Source organism: Tursiops truncatus, chromosome 12 (assembly GCF_011762595.2).
Source record: "Tursiops truncatus isolate mTurTru1 chromosome 12, mTurTru1.mat.Y, whole genome shotgun sequence".
In the NCBI taxonomy this organism is placed as follows: Eukaryota; Metazoa; Chordata; class Mammalia; order Artiodactyla; family Delphinidae; genus Tursiops; species Tursiops truncatus.
In genome coordinates, this window is record NC_047045.1 from 80,443,224 (window position 1) to 80,462,997 (window position 19,774).

The 19,774-nt window shown below is 42.7% G+C and overlaps 1 protein-coding gene across 8 annotated transcripts in view; it reads left to right on the forward strand.

Annotated features, from left to right (window-relative positions):
- The window catches only part of TULP4 (TUB like protein 4), a 228,503-nt gene that overhangs the window by 52,142 nt on the left and 156,587 nt on the right, over positions 1–19,774 (forward strand). For all 8 annotated transcript variants that reach the window (XM_033867911.2, XM_033867906.2, XM_019951676.3 and 5 more), the window contains one exon: positions 5,056–7,284. In XM_033867911.2, the coding sequence (XP_033723802.1) occupies positions 7,033–7,284 (252 nt within the window). In that variant the 5' untranslated portion in view covers positions 5,056–7,032. The remainder of the gene's footprint in view (positions 1–5,055; positions 7,285–19,774) is intronic.

A 19,774-nucleotide genomic window follows, 5' to 3' on the forward strand; every position in this document is an offset into this window, starting at 1 on the left:
TACCACCCAGATCAAGACATGCAATATATGGGATATTGCTAGCGTCCCAGCAGTACCACTGTGTGCGCCCTCCCCAGGCACAATTTCCAACCCCCTCTCCCCTTTCAGGTGACTACTAAAACAAGTGACGAATGCATTTTTATTCCCCCCAATAGTAAATTTTATCCATGTTGGTGGAAAGTAGAAATCAGATAAAACAGAATAACCTGTAGTGAAATAACTTTAGTTAGAAAACAGAATATCTAACCGGGGGCAAGAGGGGCAGCAAGTGCAGCACAGGGGCCTCCTGCATAATAGATGTTCAGTTAACATTTGTTGGTCGATTAATCCAGGAGTGCCTGTAATTAGTACAGAATTTTCTTGATGATGTACAATTCTGTCCCTAAGTTGTACTTTCCCAAATTCTCGGGCTCCTAATTTGCCATTAGGACTGGATAGTATGGGAAGTTAGAGTGTGAGGCATCTTACATGCTTACTGTCTCCTAGATCGCTGTCAGGTTATTAATTCAATCAGGCACATGTATTATTTGCTTTAAGATTGTAATCTTCTAAAAGCAGATTATAGTAGAATTGATAGAATAGAATAGATTTTTCAGTGATTTACTATAGGAATAGTCTGAAAATAAGCTGTAATTAACAGAAGCAGGTTTGGGCCAGAATTCAGAGGTTAGCATTGTTTCTTCCTAATGAAAGCCTCCAAGGATGGCTCATGGACCTGTATTACAGTTTTAGGGTAAAAAACATCATAATGCCAAACGGAGTATTTACTTTCAGTCTGTTATCAAAAAACTTTGTATGAATAGTTGCTTTTCTCACCTGATTTTAAAAATTGAGGTGAGATATACGTAACAAAATTTACCATTTTTATCATTTTTAAGTGTACAATTCAATGGCCTTAATAGAAGTACATTCACGTTATTATGCAGCCCTCACCACTGTCCATCTCCAAAATTTTTTCATCATCCCAAACTGCAACTCTGTACCCATTCAGTAATGACTCTCCTGTCTCCCCGCCCCCAGCCCCTCACAGCCACCATTTCCGCTGTCTCTATGAAGTTGGCTACTCTAGATACTTCATATAAGTGGAATCATACTTACATGTATTTGTCCTTCTGTGTCTGGCTTATTTCACTCAGCACAATGTCTTCAAGGTTCATCCATGTTGCAGCATGTGTCAGACAGAATTTCAGTTTTTTAAGGCTGAATAATATTGTATGTTTTTCCACATTTTGTTTACTCATTCATCTGTCTGAGGACACTTGGGTTCCTTACACCTTTTGGCTATTGTGAATAGTGCTGCTTTGAACATGGATGTGCAAATATCTGTTCTGAGCCCTGCTTTTAGTTGAATAGTTGCTTTTTAATCTTTTTATACCAAACACCTTTACTAGTGTTGATTTGACAGTCAGCTTCCCTCAGAAACTAGTTAATCAGTTAGAGCCTTATTTTCTCATCCTCATGAGAAAATAAGACAGAAGGGAAGTATCCAACATCACCTATTTCTATTAACGGTAGCGCTAAGATAGGCACCAGCCTTTCAGTAATTAGGAGACTATGATGGTAGTTTTTTTGTTGTTAGATTTTTGTATCTGTTATCCATTTGAGAAATAATAAAGGAGCATGTCATTTTTCCTTAAATGATCTGCCTTATTTTGTCTAGCGTATATGACGCTCTGTAATTTTAAAAGTTTGATTAAAAACCATTAGCAGCATATAGAAAATGAAATACTTTTGTCTGTGCTTTTACTATGGAAATTTATCCTACATACTTTATTTCAACAGTTATTTAAGGCTTATATTCTGGAGAGTTAGCATATGTCAGTGATTTGTAACCTTTCTGGTTTTAGGGCCCCTTTGTAGTCTCAAAAATGATTGAAGTCCGAAAAGAGCTTTTGATTATGTGGGTGTTAGCTCTTGATATTTACCATATTAGAAATTAAAACTGAGAAATTAAAAAAAATTGCTAATTCATTTAAAAACAATAAACCTATAAATATTATAAATAATATATTTTTTATGAAAAATGACTATTTTCTGACTAAAAAAATTACTGAGAAGAGTAGCATTATTTTACATTTTGGTAAAATATCTTTAATGTCTGACTTATTGAAACGATAGTTGGATTCCCATTATGCTTCTGCATTCAGTGTTACAATATGCTGTTTTTATTGAAATGTCTGAAGAAAATCTGACCTCACACAGATATGTAGCTGGAAAAGGGAAGAGTATTTTAATAGTCTTTTCAGCTAATCATGAATATTTTTCTTTGATACTGTACTAAACTCAACAAATGGTAGTTTCTTGAAGGTTAGTAGCAATGTAGAATTTTAAATATATCAGTGGCTTTTTTGTACTTCGTTATATTAAAATCCATTTGTCTTTCTTGCACCTTGAATGGCTCTGTCAAGCATAATTGGTATCATCATTCACTGGTCATTTGAAGAATATTGCTTCAGCAAATTATGCGAATCTTCCGAATATTGACACACTATGAAATATACTGTCAGAAATTCCCATTTATTAATATCACCTTCTGTTGCTTGCAGAGTGTCTTTAAATCTTGGGGAGCTATCAAGCTCATAGTGATAGATGCTGGTTTTCCCACAATTCTAATTTTAACTTGAAAGCTCTACTTTTATTATCAGCAACAAATACCATCAGTTGTTTTCTTTAAAGTGACAGCTCACTTTGTTCACATTAGAGAAAAATGTCTGCCAAAGACCCAAGCCTAAATGACCATAATTTGTCATTCATTCTTTCCAGTAAACATGGCATTTCATGAAAAAGCAGTTTGCTCAGCCCATAACTTAAACTATAGCACAAGTGCTTTTTCTTAGGATTACTACTGTGGTGCTATAGTCAGCAGAAGTGCTATGTGTGTATTTACTGTTTGAAACCCAGAATATTAAACAACCATGTCCTCAAGGGGTGAGATTTACTAAATTAATAATTTTTACTGCTGCACTAAGAACTTTTTTTATTTTTAATATTTATTTATTTACTTGGCTGTGCCGGGTCTTAGTTGCGGCGTGCGGGATCTTCAGTTGCGGCATGTAGGATCTAGTTCCCTGACCAGGGATCGAACCTGGGCCCCCCTGTTAAGACTCTGGGAGTGCAGAGTCTTAACTGCTGGACCACCAGCGAAGTCCCAAGAACATTCTTAAGTGAAGCTGGCGTTTAAAAATCTCTGATGAGCACTGGTGCTGGCTGGTGCTGGCCCTTTATTTGTGTCACAGAGCTGGCTGATAGTTTGACCCACTGTTGCTGTCGCACCGTTGATAGAAATTGTCAATGCAGTGAAGAAGACAAATAATGTCTTAGTTTTATTTTGAAAATAATTTCGATGTTTTAGACCCCTCTCCCTCCAGGACAGTGTGAGGGAACTGATGGTTTACATTGTCGTGTTTAATGTGGGTGCTTTAGTAATCGTGGCTTATGCTCTTAAATAGTTTAAACCCTGTGTATATATTGCTGGGTCTTGAGAAGTTGCTTTTGCTTTTCCCCTCTGTGGTGCTGTCCCCAGGCCAGGGTAGGGACTAAGGGAGTATTATACAGTGACATTAGAATTTCAGGAGGAAGGACATGGCACAATTTGAATTTTATAGCATTTGTTTTCACTTTTTCCCCTCGGGTACAAGTGCTTCCTGAGAGAATCTGTTTTGATTTTAGACACATAGGAAGTATATGTCCTGTGACTCATCTGAATTAGGGTATCTCCAGGAAATTATCTGTAGCTGCTGCCTTGCCCCCGCCTGCATCCTCTTACAGACTTTTACTGAGTAACTTGTTTGTGCTAAGCTCCTTGCCAGGGACGAGAAGGGTAGGCTCCCAGCCTCTAGACGCAGCGAGAGGAAGACTGTTGCACGGGTTAGTACGGAGTCTCTGGGAAGCTTCGTGGGAGAGGGGGTGTTCGGTGGGTGTTAGAGGGGGTGTGGGCTGGCTGGGCAAAGGAGCAGCAGGTGTGGAGACATGAAGGAGAGGGGGCGCTCAGTACTTGGGGACATGGTTCAGGGAGTGGCCAGAGGGCGATGGCTGCAGCACAGGCTGGACGTGGAGGCTGTGGCGGAAGAGGACAGGTTGAAATCACATCCTAAGGGGTCTTGCTGGGACTTGATCTCATAGGCCAGTGGTTCTCAAAGCTGGTCCCAGACCAGCAGTGTTAGCGTCTCTCAGGAGCTTGTTAGAAATGCAGATACCAAGGCCCAGCCCTTGACCTTCCGTGTCAGGTATTTGGGGGTGGGGGTGGGCTGTCCGTTTCAGCTAGCTCTCCGGGGTGGGGGTGGGGTGGGGGTGGGAGACTGTCTGGGCGGGGCGAGAACAGTCCAGGCTCTTGGGGCAGCCTTGAATTTTAGAAAGATCGCTCTGAGGATCCTCTGGAAGGTGGGGTGGTGTGGGGAAGTTAGGGACCAAGTTGTCCAGTGTCTTTGCGGATGTGATGTGGGCCTGGACTGAAGGCAGCAGGAAGGAAGAGGGGATGGGTTTGCTGGAGGTAGATTCTCTAGGACTGTATTCTGGTAGACGATGTAAAAGCCGAGAAGACAGCTGTGCCTTGCTGTGACCTGCCGGCAGTTAAAGGCCTTTGCTGCCTTGTGTCTTCAGGGATTATTTTTTACTGAAAGTGAAAACGTCAATTCAGAGAACTTGCCTGAGGCTCTCCTGCCTCCTCTTTGAAGATGCCTGCCGAACTCAGGCTGATGACCTCTGGGTGGTAAAGGTGCACCTTCAGGGCTCACGGTCCTAGGAAGGACAGTCTTAGGTGTTATTTCATTCACTATGCACAGCTGCGGGCAAATTTAGTAAATGGTACCTGGCGCTCAGACGCCTCATGTCGCATGTTGTCTGTAAGCTGGCGAGGAGCACCCTTTTACTATTCGAATTTTACCAGTCAGTTGCTCCATTTGATATATGTAAGTGTCCAGACGGGTCTCTGATTTCAGTTACAGTGATTATGATGTTATTATATGATATTCATATGTTCATGCAAAAAGGTGTATTAGAACCGTTATTCTTCAATATTTTAAAGTTCTTTTTTTTATGTCCTATTTTGTTTTACAGATTTGTAAGACTCCAGGGCCTTCAAGCTGTGATTAATCCCATGGTTCCTGAAATGACTGGGAAAGCAGATGTTTTGTGTGCCAGTTGAAGAGTGTATGTCTGTGTATATTTAAAACCTTCTTTCTGTGCACACACCTTTACACGAGAAGGCAGGCTCATTCTTGTGTGCACTTGAAGAGTTTTACAACTGATGAAAATTAATTTAAGAATCAGATGGAGCAACTTGACACCACTGGGCTTGGGAGCCCGGGGAGAAAAATACATCAGTAATGGCCAGTTTTCCATATGGTCTTCACGGGTGAAGAAGGTTTGCAAAAAGAAGAAAAAAAAACTTGCACAGATTAGGCCTCAAAAATACCTCTCCAGTTTAAAGAAGGAACTAAGTGAGAAGGTGACTGAGGGAGAAGTGTGATTTCAAGCATTGCAGAGGGGAGCATGCAGTGCTTTTTGCACTTTATTTTTCAGTGGGTCTGGTGATTTGGACAGAGGTGAAAATTCTGGACCGAAGGGTGGCTCTTACTGTGTGGTTATGACTGGAGGGAAGCCAGTTAGGGTATGATGGGACAAGTTTGAACAGTGAACTGATTCCTTTGCCTTTTTTCAGTTAACTGTATTCCAGAAATTTTAATTTATTACTTCCCTTTTCCTTTCCTATACCTATAGGATAATACCTTAAGGTAGCAGTTGAAACTGATAATTACAAACTAATTATCAAGGAGCATCCGAGTAAAGCTTCTTTCCCTGGACTGTGCATGTGGCATTTGGAGACGGTCTCTGGAGGTGATCAGGAAGGTGCCCGTCAGCCGAACATGGTCGCTTTGTAGGGAGACGGTGGGGAGGAAGCTGACTCTCACCTGTGTTTTCCGTTTTAAGGGATTCTCTTCCGTGTTGAGGCTAGGAATCTTTGTGTATAAGAGGAAGGCTACTTGATGGACTTAATTCTGAGATTAGTTTTTTTCCTTCAAAATGGAAAAGTATGTAATCTTTACGAGTGGAAAGGGGAGAAGTGACTAGGGTAGGAAGGGAGGAGACACAGCCTGCAGCCCAGCTTGGCTCCCATTTGCCAGCAGGAGTATTTAGGATTTGCGGGGGGCCCACACTCAGACTCCCTCCCGTGAGAGCTTTAGAGCCTTCTGGCGCTGCTGAGGGAAGGGGCTTTCTCACCCGCCTCTATGGCACCGAGGGGTGCGTCGGCCTGCAGAGGGGCCCTCCCCGGGGACACAGCCACCTGCTGGGAAGCCAGGTTGGGCTCCGAAGTTGGAGGTTTCTGGTTCTGAACAGTGGGGAAAGAGTCCTTTTTTCTCCTAAAATTTGGACTGCTGTCTGCACAAACTCTGGTCTGTTTTGCACGGTTTGTGTGCCTTTTTTTCCCTTTATGCAATCTTTTTCAGCTTTAGCAGCAGAGATTTGTCTAGTTGAGAAAACAAGCCAGAGGGTGGCTTCAGAAGGAAGATGATCCCCATGTATTCTGTCTCTGCATCTGAGCTTTTGAAGAGAAGATTCCAGCTCGAGGGATTCTCAAAGCCTTAAGTCACTTGAAATCTATGTATTTGCAGCCCTTTGTCTCTGGAATCACATTACACTAAACTGGAATCTCAGGCTGAATAAGAAGAACCAAGTTGAGTGAAAAGAAGAACACTCAGTTTCTTTATCACCACTTGTTAACAATGCTCTTTCTCCAAAGGGTCAGCCCCCTCTTCCTCTGAGGACTTGAACATAAAAATGGACCCCACGTTGTTTTTAAGCATTACCTTTTCTTAGCGGACTGCCATCATCTTTTCTAGAGGAATTTTTTCACTATGCATTTGGTGGATCTTTATAAAATACTGACCTTCTAATTAGAACCGGGTCAGTCTTAAAAGGGGGTCAGGGAAAACAGCGCAAGCCAACCACAAAAATAACATCGATCTGTCAGTGAAAGCAATTTTTCAGCATTCAGCATTACTTTTTAAGTAAAACGGTTCTTCAAAAAAAAGTATGTATGCAGCGGTGGAGCATGGGCCTGTCCTGTGCAGTGACTCCAACATCCTCTGCCTGTCCTGGAAGGGCCGCGTCCCCAAGAGTGAGAAGGAGAAGCCCGTGTGCAGAAGGCGCTACTACGAGGAGGGCTGGCTGGCCACGGGTAACGGGCGCGGCGTTGTTGGCGTGACCTTCACCTCCAGCCACTGCCGCCGGGACAGGAACACTCCGCAGAGAATCAACTTCAACCTTCGGGGCCACAACAGCGAGGTGAGCGGGCTTCTGTTTCACTTTTGGTCTGGTCACTAGCAGTGGCTTTGAGCCCATCCTGCATGGATTCCAGTTTCTCAGACTTGCTGCTGAGGGAGACTTTTCAAACGTGAACCCTGTCTTGTGTGTGTGTCCCAGTCGGAGACACAGTTCCCGGCGGGCTGTGTCACCTCTCCAGCGTCCCTGGTCCTCCTCTCCCTGCGATGGGTGGGCTGCCCCCTGGCAGGGACACCAGGGTGGCTTTCTGACCAGGTGTGAGGTTGGATGAGACGATCCTAACCTGCCTGTCATGCTCTGAGCCTTTATGGTTGCCTGTATCCATGGCAAAGAGTCACTGCCCCAGTGTCAGACGGGGAGTGCAGGCCATGGAAGTGGTGCTGTCTTGGCCGTGCACAGTTCACATCTGCATGCTTTGTGATGGTGTAACACCTAGCTTGTATTCTTGTAGTGGGAGGTAAACAAATGAATTAATTGGACAGAGGTGAAAGGAGTAATTGGACAAGAGCCATGGTTTTTCACATCTATGGGGTATATTCTGTTGAGGACATTATGCTATGTATACATGCGTATAGATTCCTCTGGGCTTCTGAAACATAACCATGGTCATTATCTTTGAAATTCCTTCAACCAGCATTTAGTGAGCAGTGTGTTTACAAGAAGAGTTGTACTTGCGTAGCGTGTTAACCGTATTCATGCTTCACTGTTCACTAGTTTCTTATGAGGAATCCACCTTAAATTGTCACTAGATGGTTTTTGGTTAGTCGTTATAAAGGGGAAGAGTATTTTTGAAGGGTAGCATACAGTAAAGTGCATTAACCGTACGCATACGTACGTCTCAGTGATTATGTACAGACGCAGTCACCCATGTAACCTTCCCCCAAATCAGGGTGTAGAACATTTCCAGGACCTCTCACAGGTACCTGCTGCCCCTTCCCAGGCCCTACAGCCCACTGAGAGGTGACCCAGACTCTGGCTGTGTCATCACAGATCAGTTGTGCCTGTGCTTGAACTTCATGTAAGTGGAATCATTCATTTTATTCATTTTATTCAAAAAATCATTTATTTGTGTCTGGCTTCTTTCACTCAACATTGTGTCTGTGAGATTCATCCCTGTCGTGTGTGCTGTTAGTTTGTTCCTTTTAACTGATGTTAGTTTTCCACTGAAGGAGGACACCACAGTTTTTCCATTCCTCCATTCTTCAAATGGTGGGCATTTGGAACGCTTCCAGTTTCTCGCTGTCTTGGTGAAAGCTGCTCTGAACATTCGTGTGCGTGCCTTCTTGTGGACCTGTGCACTCATGACAGGTTTCCAGGTTGCACAGTGGGCATGCATTTAGGTGTAACAGGAATTGCCAGGAACAGTTTTCCAAAGTGATTGTGCCGTTTGATACCCCTACCATGGATGTATGAAAAGTTTCAGTTGTGGAAGAAACTTCTTTTGGTTTTGAACTTTTCATATTAAAAAAAGGTAGTTTTATGCAAGGAATTTTGGTTTACAGATTCTTCTGTCCTTACTACACACACACACACACACACACACACACACCTGTAATTTTGAACTGGATGCGCTCTTAAAAGACATATTTTTCTTTTTCTTTTTAATAGATCTTTGTTGGAGTATAATTGCTTCACGATACTGTGTTAGTTTCTGTTGCACAACAAAGCAAATCAGCCATATGCATACACATGTCCCCATATCCCCTCCCTCTTGAGCTTCCCTCCCACCCTCCCTATCCCACACCTCCAGGTAATCGCAAAGCACCGAGCTGATCTCTCTGTGCTGTGCTGCTGTTTCCCACCAGCTAACTATTTTACATTCGGTAGCGTATATATGTCGATGCTACTCTCACTTCACCCCAGCTTCCCCCCCCGCACCCCATGTCCCCAAGTCCATTTTCTATGTCTGCCTCTTTATTCCTGCCCTGCAACTAGGGTTCATCAGTACCATTTTTTTTTTTAGATTCCATATATATACGTTAGAATACGGTATTTGTTTTTCTCTTTCTGACTTACTTCACTCTGTATGGCAGACTCTAGGTCCATCTACCTCACAACAAATAACTCAGCTTTATTCCTTTTTATGGCTGAGTCATATTCCATTGTATATATGTGCCACATCTTCTTTATCCATTCATCTGTCGATGGACACTTAGGTTGCTTCCATGTCCTGACTATTAGAAATACTGCTGCAGTGAACATTGTGGTACATGACTCTTTTTGAATTATGGTTTTCTCAGGGTATATGCCCACTAATGGGATTGCTGGGTCATATGCTAGTTCTGTTTTTAGTTTTTTAAGGAACCTCCATACTGTTCTCCATAGTGGCTGTATCAATTTACATTACCACCAACAGTGCAAGAGGGTTCCCTTTTCTCCACACCCTCTCCAGCATTTATTGTTTCTAGCTTTTTTGATAGTGGCCATTCTGACCGGTGTGAGGTGATACCTCATTGTAGTTTTGATTTGCATTTCTCTAATGATTAGTGATGTTGAGCATCTTTTCATGTGCCTCTTGGCCATCGGTATGTCTTCCGTGGTGAAATGTCTGTTTAGGTCTTCTGCCCATTTTTTAACTGGATTGTTTGTTTTTTTCGTATTGAGCTGCATGAGCCATTTGTATATTTTGGAGATTAATCCTTTGTCTGTTGTTTCATTTGCAAATCTTTTCTCCCATTCTGAGGGTTGTCTTTTTGTCTTGTTTATGGTTTCCTTTGCTGTGCAAAAGGTTTTGAGTTTAATTAAGTCCCATTTGTTTATTTTTGTTTTTATTTCCATTACTGTAGGAGATGGGTCAAAAAAGATCTTGCTGTGGTTTACGTCAAAGAGTGTTTTTCCTATGTTTTCCTCTAAGAGTTTTATAGTGTCTGGTCTTACATTTAAGTCTTTAATCCATTTGGAGTTTATTTTTGTGTATGGTGTTAGGGAGTGTTCTAATTTCATTCTTTTACATATAGCTGTCCAATTTTCCCAGCACCACTTATTGAAGAGGCTGTCCTTTCTGCATTGTCCCTTGTCGTAAATTAGGTGCCCATATGTGCATGGGTTTATCTCTGGCCATTCTATCCTGTGCCATTGATCTGTATTTCTCTTTTTGTGCCAGTACCATACTGTCTTGATTACTGTAGCTTTGTGGTACAGTTTGAAGTTGGGGAGGCTGATTCCTCCAACTCCGTTTTTCTTTCTCAAGATTGCTTTGGCTGTTCGGGGTCTTTTGTGTTTCCATCCGAATTGTAAAATTTTTTGTTCTAATTCTGTGAAGAATGCCATTGGTAGTTTGATAGGGATTGCATTCAATCTGTAGATTGCTTTGGGTAGTATAGTCATTTTCACAGTATTGATTCTTCCAATCCAAGAACATGGTACATTTCTCCATCTGTTTATGTCATCTTTGATTTGTTTCATCCGTGTTTTATAGTTTTCTGAGTACAAGTCTTTCACCCCTTTAGGCAGGTTCATTCCTAGGTATTTTATTCTTTTTGTTGCAGTGGTAAATGGGAGTGTTTCCTTAATTTCTCTTTCTGATTTTTAGTTGTTGGTGTATAGGAATGCTAGAGATTTCTGTGCATTAATTTTGTATCCTGCAACCTTACCAAATTCACTGATTAATTCTAGTAGTTTTCTGGTGGCATCTTTAGGATTTTCTATGTATATAGTATCATGTCATCGGCAAATAGTGAAAGTTTTACTTCTTCTTTTCCAGTTTGTATTCCTTTTATTTCTTTTTCTTCTCTGATTGCCATGGCTAGGACTTGCTAAACTATGTTGAATAATAGTGGCGAGAGTGGACATCCTTGTCTTGTTCCTGATCTTAGTGGAAAAGCTTTTAGTTTTTCACCGTTGAGTATGATGCTTGTTGTGGGTTTGTCATACATGGCCTTTATTATGTTGAGGTAGGTTCCCTCTGTGCCCATTTTCTGGAGAGTTTTTACCATAAATGGGTGTTGAATTTTGTCAGAAGCTTTTTCTGCATCTATTGAGATGATCATATGGTTTTTATTCCTCAGTTTGTTAGTGTGGTGTATCACATTGATTAATTTGCGAATATTGAAGAATCCTTGCATCCCTGGGATAAGAGATATTTTTCTAATGCTGTGCAACAAATCACCATGGACTTAGTGGCTCACAACACCCACTTCTTATCTCACAGTTCTGTAGGTCTGAAGTCTGGGCTGGGTCCTCTGCATGGGGTCTCATGGTGGCATCAGAGACTGTGAGCTCCTCTGAAGCTGGGGTACCCCTCAGACGCATTCAGGTTTTTGGCAGAAATCAGTTCCTTGCGGCTGTAGGACTGAGGCCCTCAGCTCCTAGAGGCCGCCCACCACTCCTGCCACATGGCCCTCTCCATAACATGGCTGTTTGCATCTTGAAGGCCAGCAGGAGAGCATCTGCTGTAGCTTGGAGTCTGACTTTCCATCTCTGAAAAAGGGTACATCTGATTAGGTCAGCCCCGCCCACATTCCAGGTGAGGGAATCATATAGTGTGTGCACACCAGGGGCTGCTGTTTTAGAATTGTGCCTACCACAGAAGAGGTGATTATAATTCCTAGTGACATGGGTATTTCACTACTGAAGCTATTTCATGTGATTTTTCCATTTTGTATTTTTACTTTTAATTTCTTTTCTTTTTTTTAATTGAAGTATAGTTGATTTACAATATTGTGTTAGTTCCTGATGTACAGCAAAGTGATTCAGTTATATATACATACATACTTTTTCATATTTTTTTCCATTATGGTTTATTACACGATACTGTAATCGTTTCCTGTGCTAATTTCTATTCTTAACATTAGAATAGTTCCTATTTATTGAGTGCCTGCCAAGTAGGGTGACCAGCCATCCTGGTTTCCCAGCATGTGTGACTGTCAGTGCTAAAACTGGAAAAGTCACAGGCAAACTGGGATGTTTATTCATCCTACTGCTAAGGGCCAGACATAGTACCAGGTGCGTTGCAACCAAATTACTTCATGTGGTTTTCACAGTAGACTTAGGGATAGATATCACTTTCCTATTTTACAGGTCAGAAAGCTAAGGTTTATGGATGCTAACTGGTTTGCCTAAGTTCATACAGCTCGTATGGAGGAGAGCTGGAATTGGATCCCAGAGCTCCGCCATTCTCCTTCAGTGTACCTTTATTTTCTTAAAACTTGTGTTAGGTGTAAGTTCTCAGTCCCTTAACCACAGTTGTGAAATCTAAGGGCTCTGAAAATGGAAAGTTTTTGCATGACTCATTTAATGGCAAGACATGAACTGATGTGAGGCTATTTTTTGTCCTCATCCTGTCATGTCGGCTGCAGAAATATTTATGTTTTTATTATGGGTGCTGCCCAGACCCTGCTGGGGGTGTTGTGTATTGATGGTGTCTCCTGTTTTCAGGCCTAAAATTTCAAAAACTCTGAATTTCAAAACTTACCTAGCTGCAGGGATTTTGAGTACATGATTATGAGCCTGTATCTTCCTTTAAGGGAATCGTGAAAAGCAACCTCTGGAGAGTTTTATGTTTTTTCATTTTCAGGAAGGCTGACGTTTAAGTCATCTCTGTCCATTGCTTAGTTACCTTATCTTCACTGGCCTTCCACTCGAGGAGCCAAGTCCCTCTGCCCCCACCCTGACATACCCTAAAAACTCTAGTCAAGAACTGTCGCAGGATTTTACTGTCTTCTGGCCATGGGATGACCAAACTGCGCACGTCAGGTCTCGTGATCTGCTGTTTCACAACTGAAAAACTTGGGAATGTTTTTCTTTTAGAAAACAATTCATTACGGTTATTATTGATGACATGCAAGTTAGTCACTGATTCTTCATTTAAAGAGATTTTCTTCACTTAAGTGCGGACAGGCATCCATGCGTGTTTGGTGGGATTTGTTTCATTACAGGGACACATCCACTGTAGGAACGGTGTCTCCTGGGTTCCTGGATCTGGTTACTTCTTCTCTGAGAAGCTTTTTCTGACCCTCTGCCCACCCCCCACTCCCCACCCCAGGCTGTACACTGTACACCGAACAGACTTCTGTGCTTGCCCTGGTAATGCCTTATTACAGTTACCTGCTTGTGTAGATTGGTAAACTTAGTGAAGATTGTCTGTTCTCGTGTCTTAATTTCCTCACCTCCTACTATTTAAAATGTCATTCGTTTATTTTAATTTCCTTTAACTTGTTAGCCCACTTCAGTGGGGCTTCTTTTCCCACCACTCCACTGAGATGGTCACATTCCCAATGACCCCACGTTGCTAAACCCGTAGGCCACTTTATTGCACTTGCTGTCTTGGAAGCCTTCAGTGGAGTTGAAACGTTATTTTCTCTTGCTTTCCAGGACACCAGGCTCTCCTGATTTTCCTCTTACCTGTTTGGCCTCTACTTTCCACCCTTTTTGCTGGCTCTGCCTATTTTCACCTCATTGTTAATAAATGTTGGAGGGCCCCAGGCATGCATCTGTTTCTAGATAATCTCTCCAAGTTGGTGCTAAATCTACCTATATGCTGATGGTTTCCGAATTTATATCTTCCACCTGCCATCACCTTCTAGTTCCAGATTCTGTTCTTCGATTTGTTATATGAGATACAGAATTGGACATCAGTCACTAGGCTTCCCAAACTGTAGGCCCTCTAAGAGAGAACTCCTTTTCCCCCTGCCCCTTTAGCCTCCATCTGTCTTCTCCATCTCAGGAGATGGCCCCATGGCTGGCCAGTGAGTCACACCGTACGCTGTACGCGCAGCAACCTCCCTGCCGTTTCCTTTTTCCCAGATCCAGTTATTAGCAAGGCCTCCCACTGTATTCGACTTCCAAGTGATGTCTGAAACATGCCTTCCTCTCTCCTTCGCACCATGCTGTACAAGCCTACTCACAGATCTTTTGACTTAAACTCTGTTGTTAACCCATTGTGGAGGGCTCTGCTTACCAGGGTATATTTAGTTTCTCAGGTATCGTTAAAGTATTCTGATTTATATCTGATGTACTTTAGTTTTCTTTTCTCTTTCCTAAAAATACTGTATGACATAGGTCACAATTCTGAAAAGGATGAGAATTTCTGGATTACAAGAATGATCTCCCCTTGTAGTTGAATCTCAGGTTTCTGTTATACTCCGTGGTGTGTCTAGTTCACCCTCCTTTCTAGAAGCCCCAGGGCTCCGGGGGGGTTGCCGAGCCTGGGCTTGTTTTTGCATCACTGTGCGTGGTGATGGTCAGCTTTCTTAAACTTAAAAGAGATTTGAAAACTGCTTTTGATTTATAAACATTTGTACAGGATTCAACATATTTAAGGGTCATACACTAATTCCAGAGAGAAAATTTGACAAATTCTGGATTAAAGCCAGTGAGAAGACACAGGGAATCTTTTATCTTCCTTCTAAATTCTTCATAAAAAGTGACTCTTGGTAGATTTGTGGTCACCCACTGTGGTATCACAGTGATAGATGGAAGGGAGGACGGTGATTTACTTCCTGTGGTGATGGCCTATTCCGTTCCCCGCTCTGTTCCTGTTTTTCTATATCTCTATTCCAAGAAGTTCTAGCTCTACCACTTAACTAGCTGGTGTGTCCAAGCTGTTCACGTCCTTATTTTACTCATGGTTAAGTTGAAATAGTAATTTCTTTCTTTCAGAGTTGTCGTGAGAATCTATGAGAGTATATTTCTGAAAGGACTTCTGGTTTTTTTTTGAAGAACATTTTATTAGCCTAATCACATAAGTTTCTATTAATTTTCATTTCCATAATTAAACTCATGATTTTATATAGTTCTCTGGATCTGCAGTCATACTGTAAGCTATTGCAGCACACTGAGCAGTGGAACCCTGTGAAGCCACCTATGTTCTTAGCAATTAAGAAGTTGAACATTCAGATACAGGAAAGTAAATATCCACAGAGTACTGCTAATATCTGTGTCAAGTCTGTTGTCTTTCATCCCTGCCTTTGAAAGGACTCTGAAAATAGTGAATGCAGTGTACATAAATGGTGATGTTAAAGTATTTCATACTCTATTTACTTACTCATTTTGGGTTCTGTAAATACTTGAGGGGCCATGCTAGGCTGTAAGCTGCTGGACTTCGGCTCCGCAATGATGAAAGAAGAGCCATTCCTGCCCAGATGACCTGCGTGTCAAGAGAATGGATATGGTTTGTAAGGAAATAATGTTGCTACTGCTGATGACAGTTGCCACATATTATATGGCCACGATTTTTTTATGTGCTTCATGTCCACTGTTTAACCCTCAGAACAACTCTCTACAGCTTTGTTTTACTATCCCTGGTATACACTTGAAGAACCTGAGGATCAGAGGTGTTACGGAAGTTGTCCAAAGTATAGAGCTAGATGATGACAGTGACAGATCTGGGATTTGAATTCATGCGTGTGTGTTTTTCCTTCTGTAAGACACTGCTTCGAGAAGAGGCGAACCACAATGAGCAGAGAGACAGTTATGAGTGAGACGGGAGTGCAGCCACTTACACACTGGAGGTATTTGAGAAGCAGCTCTTTTAAACGTTCTTATGAATTCTTATTTTGGACAGAGAACTGTTCTAGCAAAGAGGCAGAAATAGGCATGTTTCTGGATCTTTAGGTCAGAATTTCCTAAGACAGAATTCGTAAATCATAAATTTTAAGACTTGTATGTCTGAAAATACCTCCATGTTGCCTTTACTCTTGATGCACAGTTTGGCTAGGTATATATTTCTAGGTTGGTTCCTTCAGAATTTTGAAGGCATTTTTCCATAGTCTTCAAAGTTGCAGAGTTATTACTGAGCAGCATAATAGTTAAGAGTTCAGGCCCTGAAGCTGGATGCAGTTTGAGTCCCAGCTTTATCACTCAGTAGTGTTGTGACTTTAAGGGTGGTGTTTAATTTCTGTGTACCATAATCTTCTCATTTGTGAAATGTGTTTGTTGTAAGGATTAAATGAGTTACTGTATGTAAAGCATTTACAGCAGTGTCTAGTACATCATGAGGACTTGGTAAAATTGGCTCTTATTATATTATTGTTCTAAGTCAGTTATATGTGGCCTTTAAAAAACCTGACATCTGCTCATTATCCCAGCTATTCTGAAATTTCATGGTGAGGTTTAGAAGTCGTGTATTAGAAAGCTTTTGTCACCTCTGTGTGTGTGGGTGGGGGCACGGGTGGTTCAGCTGATGGGCTTTACTGTGGAATAACCTGGGGGAGAATCAACTGTTCTGTTGCTGACTGCTAAACGCCAGCAGCCAAGCATATTCACTGGGGTTGTTCAGTTTCTCTACATAAGGCGCCTCCGGTTGCCTGCCTGTGAAGTTACTCCTGCTGTCAGCATTCTGAGAGCCTGAGGAGGGGGTGTGTGTGTGCGTGCGTGCGTGTGTGTGCTGGGGGAGAGGTAGTGATAGTAGAAGTGGAGGGGCAGGAGGAGGAGCTGATGCTTACTGAGTGCTTGCTGTGTGCTGGCCCCACTGTCAGAGCTTTACCTCGTTTAATCCTGACATCGGCTCTAGGACTTTGAACCTGTTTATTATCACCATCTTATAGATGAGGAAACTGAGGTGCCGAGATGCTGAGCAGCTTGCCTAAGGTGACGCACCTTTGCTAATCGATGGAGCTGAGACTGAGCCTGGAGCCCCTCAGATTCCACACACTTTTTTTTTTTTTCTTCTATGATTCCATTTATTGGAGTTACCTCCAGTGGTCAAATTCATAGAGACAGAATCTAGATTAGAAGCTACGAGGGGTAGGGGAAGATAGATTCCACACTCTGAACCTCTCGGAAAACGCCCAGTTGTCAGGCCTCGTTATTGTCTTCTCTGTGCCCAGTGTCCCCGAGACTGCTTCCTGTGGTTCACTCTGCCAGGGGATTAAGCCTTCAGGCTCTGACGCTGCGGTGAGGATTGCCTGGCGACGTCTCTGACGGCTCCGGGGTCGGGAGCGTCATCTGGCTGCGTGGGCGCCTGCGCTAACGTGCTCAGGCTGGCCCTCTGGCTTCAGCCCAGCCTGCACCTCTCGCAGTCCCTGAGCCTCATTCCTGAGCCTTTCCGGGCTCCCTTCTCCCAGGCACCTCTCTGCAGGCGCCCTGTTTGGCCTTCCTCAGTTTTGTGAAGCCCGTTGCCACGTTCCTTATCCATTTCCTGTCTGCACATGCTGTGGTCAGGGCACCTCGAAGACGGCTTTTGTGTGTGTCCTCATGCTGCTTGTGTTGAGGTGATTTCTACGGATGGGTTAGGATCGTCTTTATTTTGACGTCTTAAATCTGAAATCTCCTGTTAACATAGTTTTTAAAGATTCTTAAAGGCATTAAATGCAGATTTATTTTCCCTAAACAAAACCCAGACTATAATAGAATTATATTTTATTAAGAAAATAGAATTTGTCAAAATAATGGCATTGTTCATTTTTTTCCTTTAGCACTTTGGTTTGTCTAATTTTTTTCTCTTAATGAAAATAAATGATCATACCTGAAAGTACTTTAGACTCATGGCAAGCTATCTTTTGGGTGTTTTTTTTTTTTGCTGTGTTGGGTCTCTGTTTCTGTGCGAGGGCTTTCTCTAGTTGTGGCAAGCGGGGGCCGCTCTTCATCGCGGTGCACGGGCCTCTCACTATCGCGGCCTCTCTTGTTGCGGAGCACAGGCTCCAGACGCGCAGGCTCAGTAGTTGTGGCTCACGGGCCTAGTTGCTCCGCGGCATGTGGGATCCTCCCAGACCAGGGCTCGAACCTGTGTCCCCTGCATTAGCAGGCAGATTCTCAACCACTGCGCCACCAGGGAAGCCCTGGGTGTATTTTTGCTAGAGAGAGTGAGAGAGGGATGTGAGTACAGGACAATAATTTTTTTGGTAGTAGCCTCCTAGGGAAGCAGCTTCAAGCTTCATGATGTCAAAATGAGAGCAAATGACAATGAGATTGTTACTGAATTCCTGGGCAAAGAAATACTTCCTGAACTGTGGAATCTGTGTTCATGATTTATTAATAGCTGAACCTATGGATTCTTGAGCCAGACTGCTTGGGTTTGAGTTGACCCCCTTTTGGTGTGATTTGGGGCAAGTACTTACCGTCTGTGTGCTGTGGTTGCATTATCTCTAAGGGAACATAACACCTGCCACCTAAAGTGGTTGTGCTGACTGAAAAATGTGACCCACAGACAATGCACATAGAAGAGCTCATTAAGTCTTAGTTCTTACTTAATTGTTGTTAGACTCACGGTCATCCTTGGGTGTTTCACCCGTCTGCATTTCCTTCTGAAGCTAGAACAGTGGACCCATGGCCTCTTTTCTTAGACTGCATGAGTTGGCCTCATGATGGCAAAACACAGGCCTCATGATGGCATGAGGTGGGAAGCAGGTGAGGGGTTAGGAGCAGGATGGGAGTGTCCCAGCCGCGAGGGAGGCTGGGCTCGTGCCAGTAGTTTTATTATAGGTTTGGGATTCTGGGACTAAGGGTGCCTCATCTGTGTTGGTTCCTTATCTGTAAGGCACTCTTGACTTTGTCTTAAGCAGAGCTCATTCCTGCTGTCAGCTTCTGTCTGAGTCCACGGGGCCTGACTCGTGGCCTCGGGAGTGCATGGCGCATCCGTTGATCCTTCAGCAGGGAGGCTGTTAGATGTAACGCAGAAATGGATCCATGTGCGCTGGCAGCGGGTATCGTATTCTAGTAGGAGATTTTTGTCTAGAGTTGATCGAAGTCATCTTTCTGGGGTATGGTCTGGGGTGGGTGGGGAGAGTGTGGGTCAGGAGAGATAGCCCGGGATCCTGTGCTGTGAGTCAGTTTGGTGATTCTAATTGGTTCCGTCCACATGCTTGACTCCGAACTTCCAAAACAAACACACCTGTGCACGTTGCCCAAGACTGTACTGCTGGGTGTTCTTATCGTACGTTCTGGCAACCCACGTTTGGTTTCTGTCCCTCGTTGTTGCTGTTGTATAGAATTCTTACTGACATTTGTTGTTTTCTCCACTTGGCCTGGTTAGATTTGTATAACTAAAATACAGAAGAAATTGTCTGGCCCAGGGACCTTTTCGTTATCCTGAAATAATCCTGTTTAAGTTCGTGCCCGACCTTCCTTTCTCCTCCCTGTGTATAATCCCTAAAATAGTATTTCAAACAAAAACCAGTTTTGTCCGTCTTAGCTCAGTTCTCTTTATGTCCTTCTTAAACCTTTAGAGTTAAGGAAGAGTTTGTCAGTCAGAACCTTAAAACGGAAAAATAAGTAACGTTGTAAATAACATCGTTGTCAGTCAAGTTTATTTCATAAACTCCTTGGTAGCAGAAGTAACTGTTTAAAGGCTTTGTTTATAAGATACTATAAGTTAATGTTTAGGATTGGGAAATTGATGTTATTCATACAGAGTTTGAAAACAGAAGTGTGAAAACCGTCTATTGTCTTCCCATTTGCTTGGTATTTTCATGAGTTTAGATTTTATTTTTTCTCCTCTTCAGGAAATTTGCTACAGATGGGATTTGTGGCTAATCGGGCAATTACTTAAACAACATGACCAGAGAGGTCTTTCTTGTCTCCTAGGCCTTAAATTTTTCTTTTCCCTTAATTATGC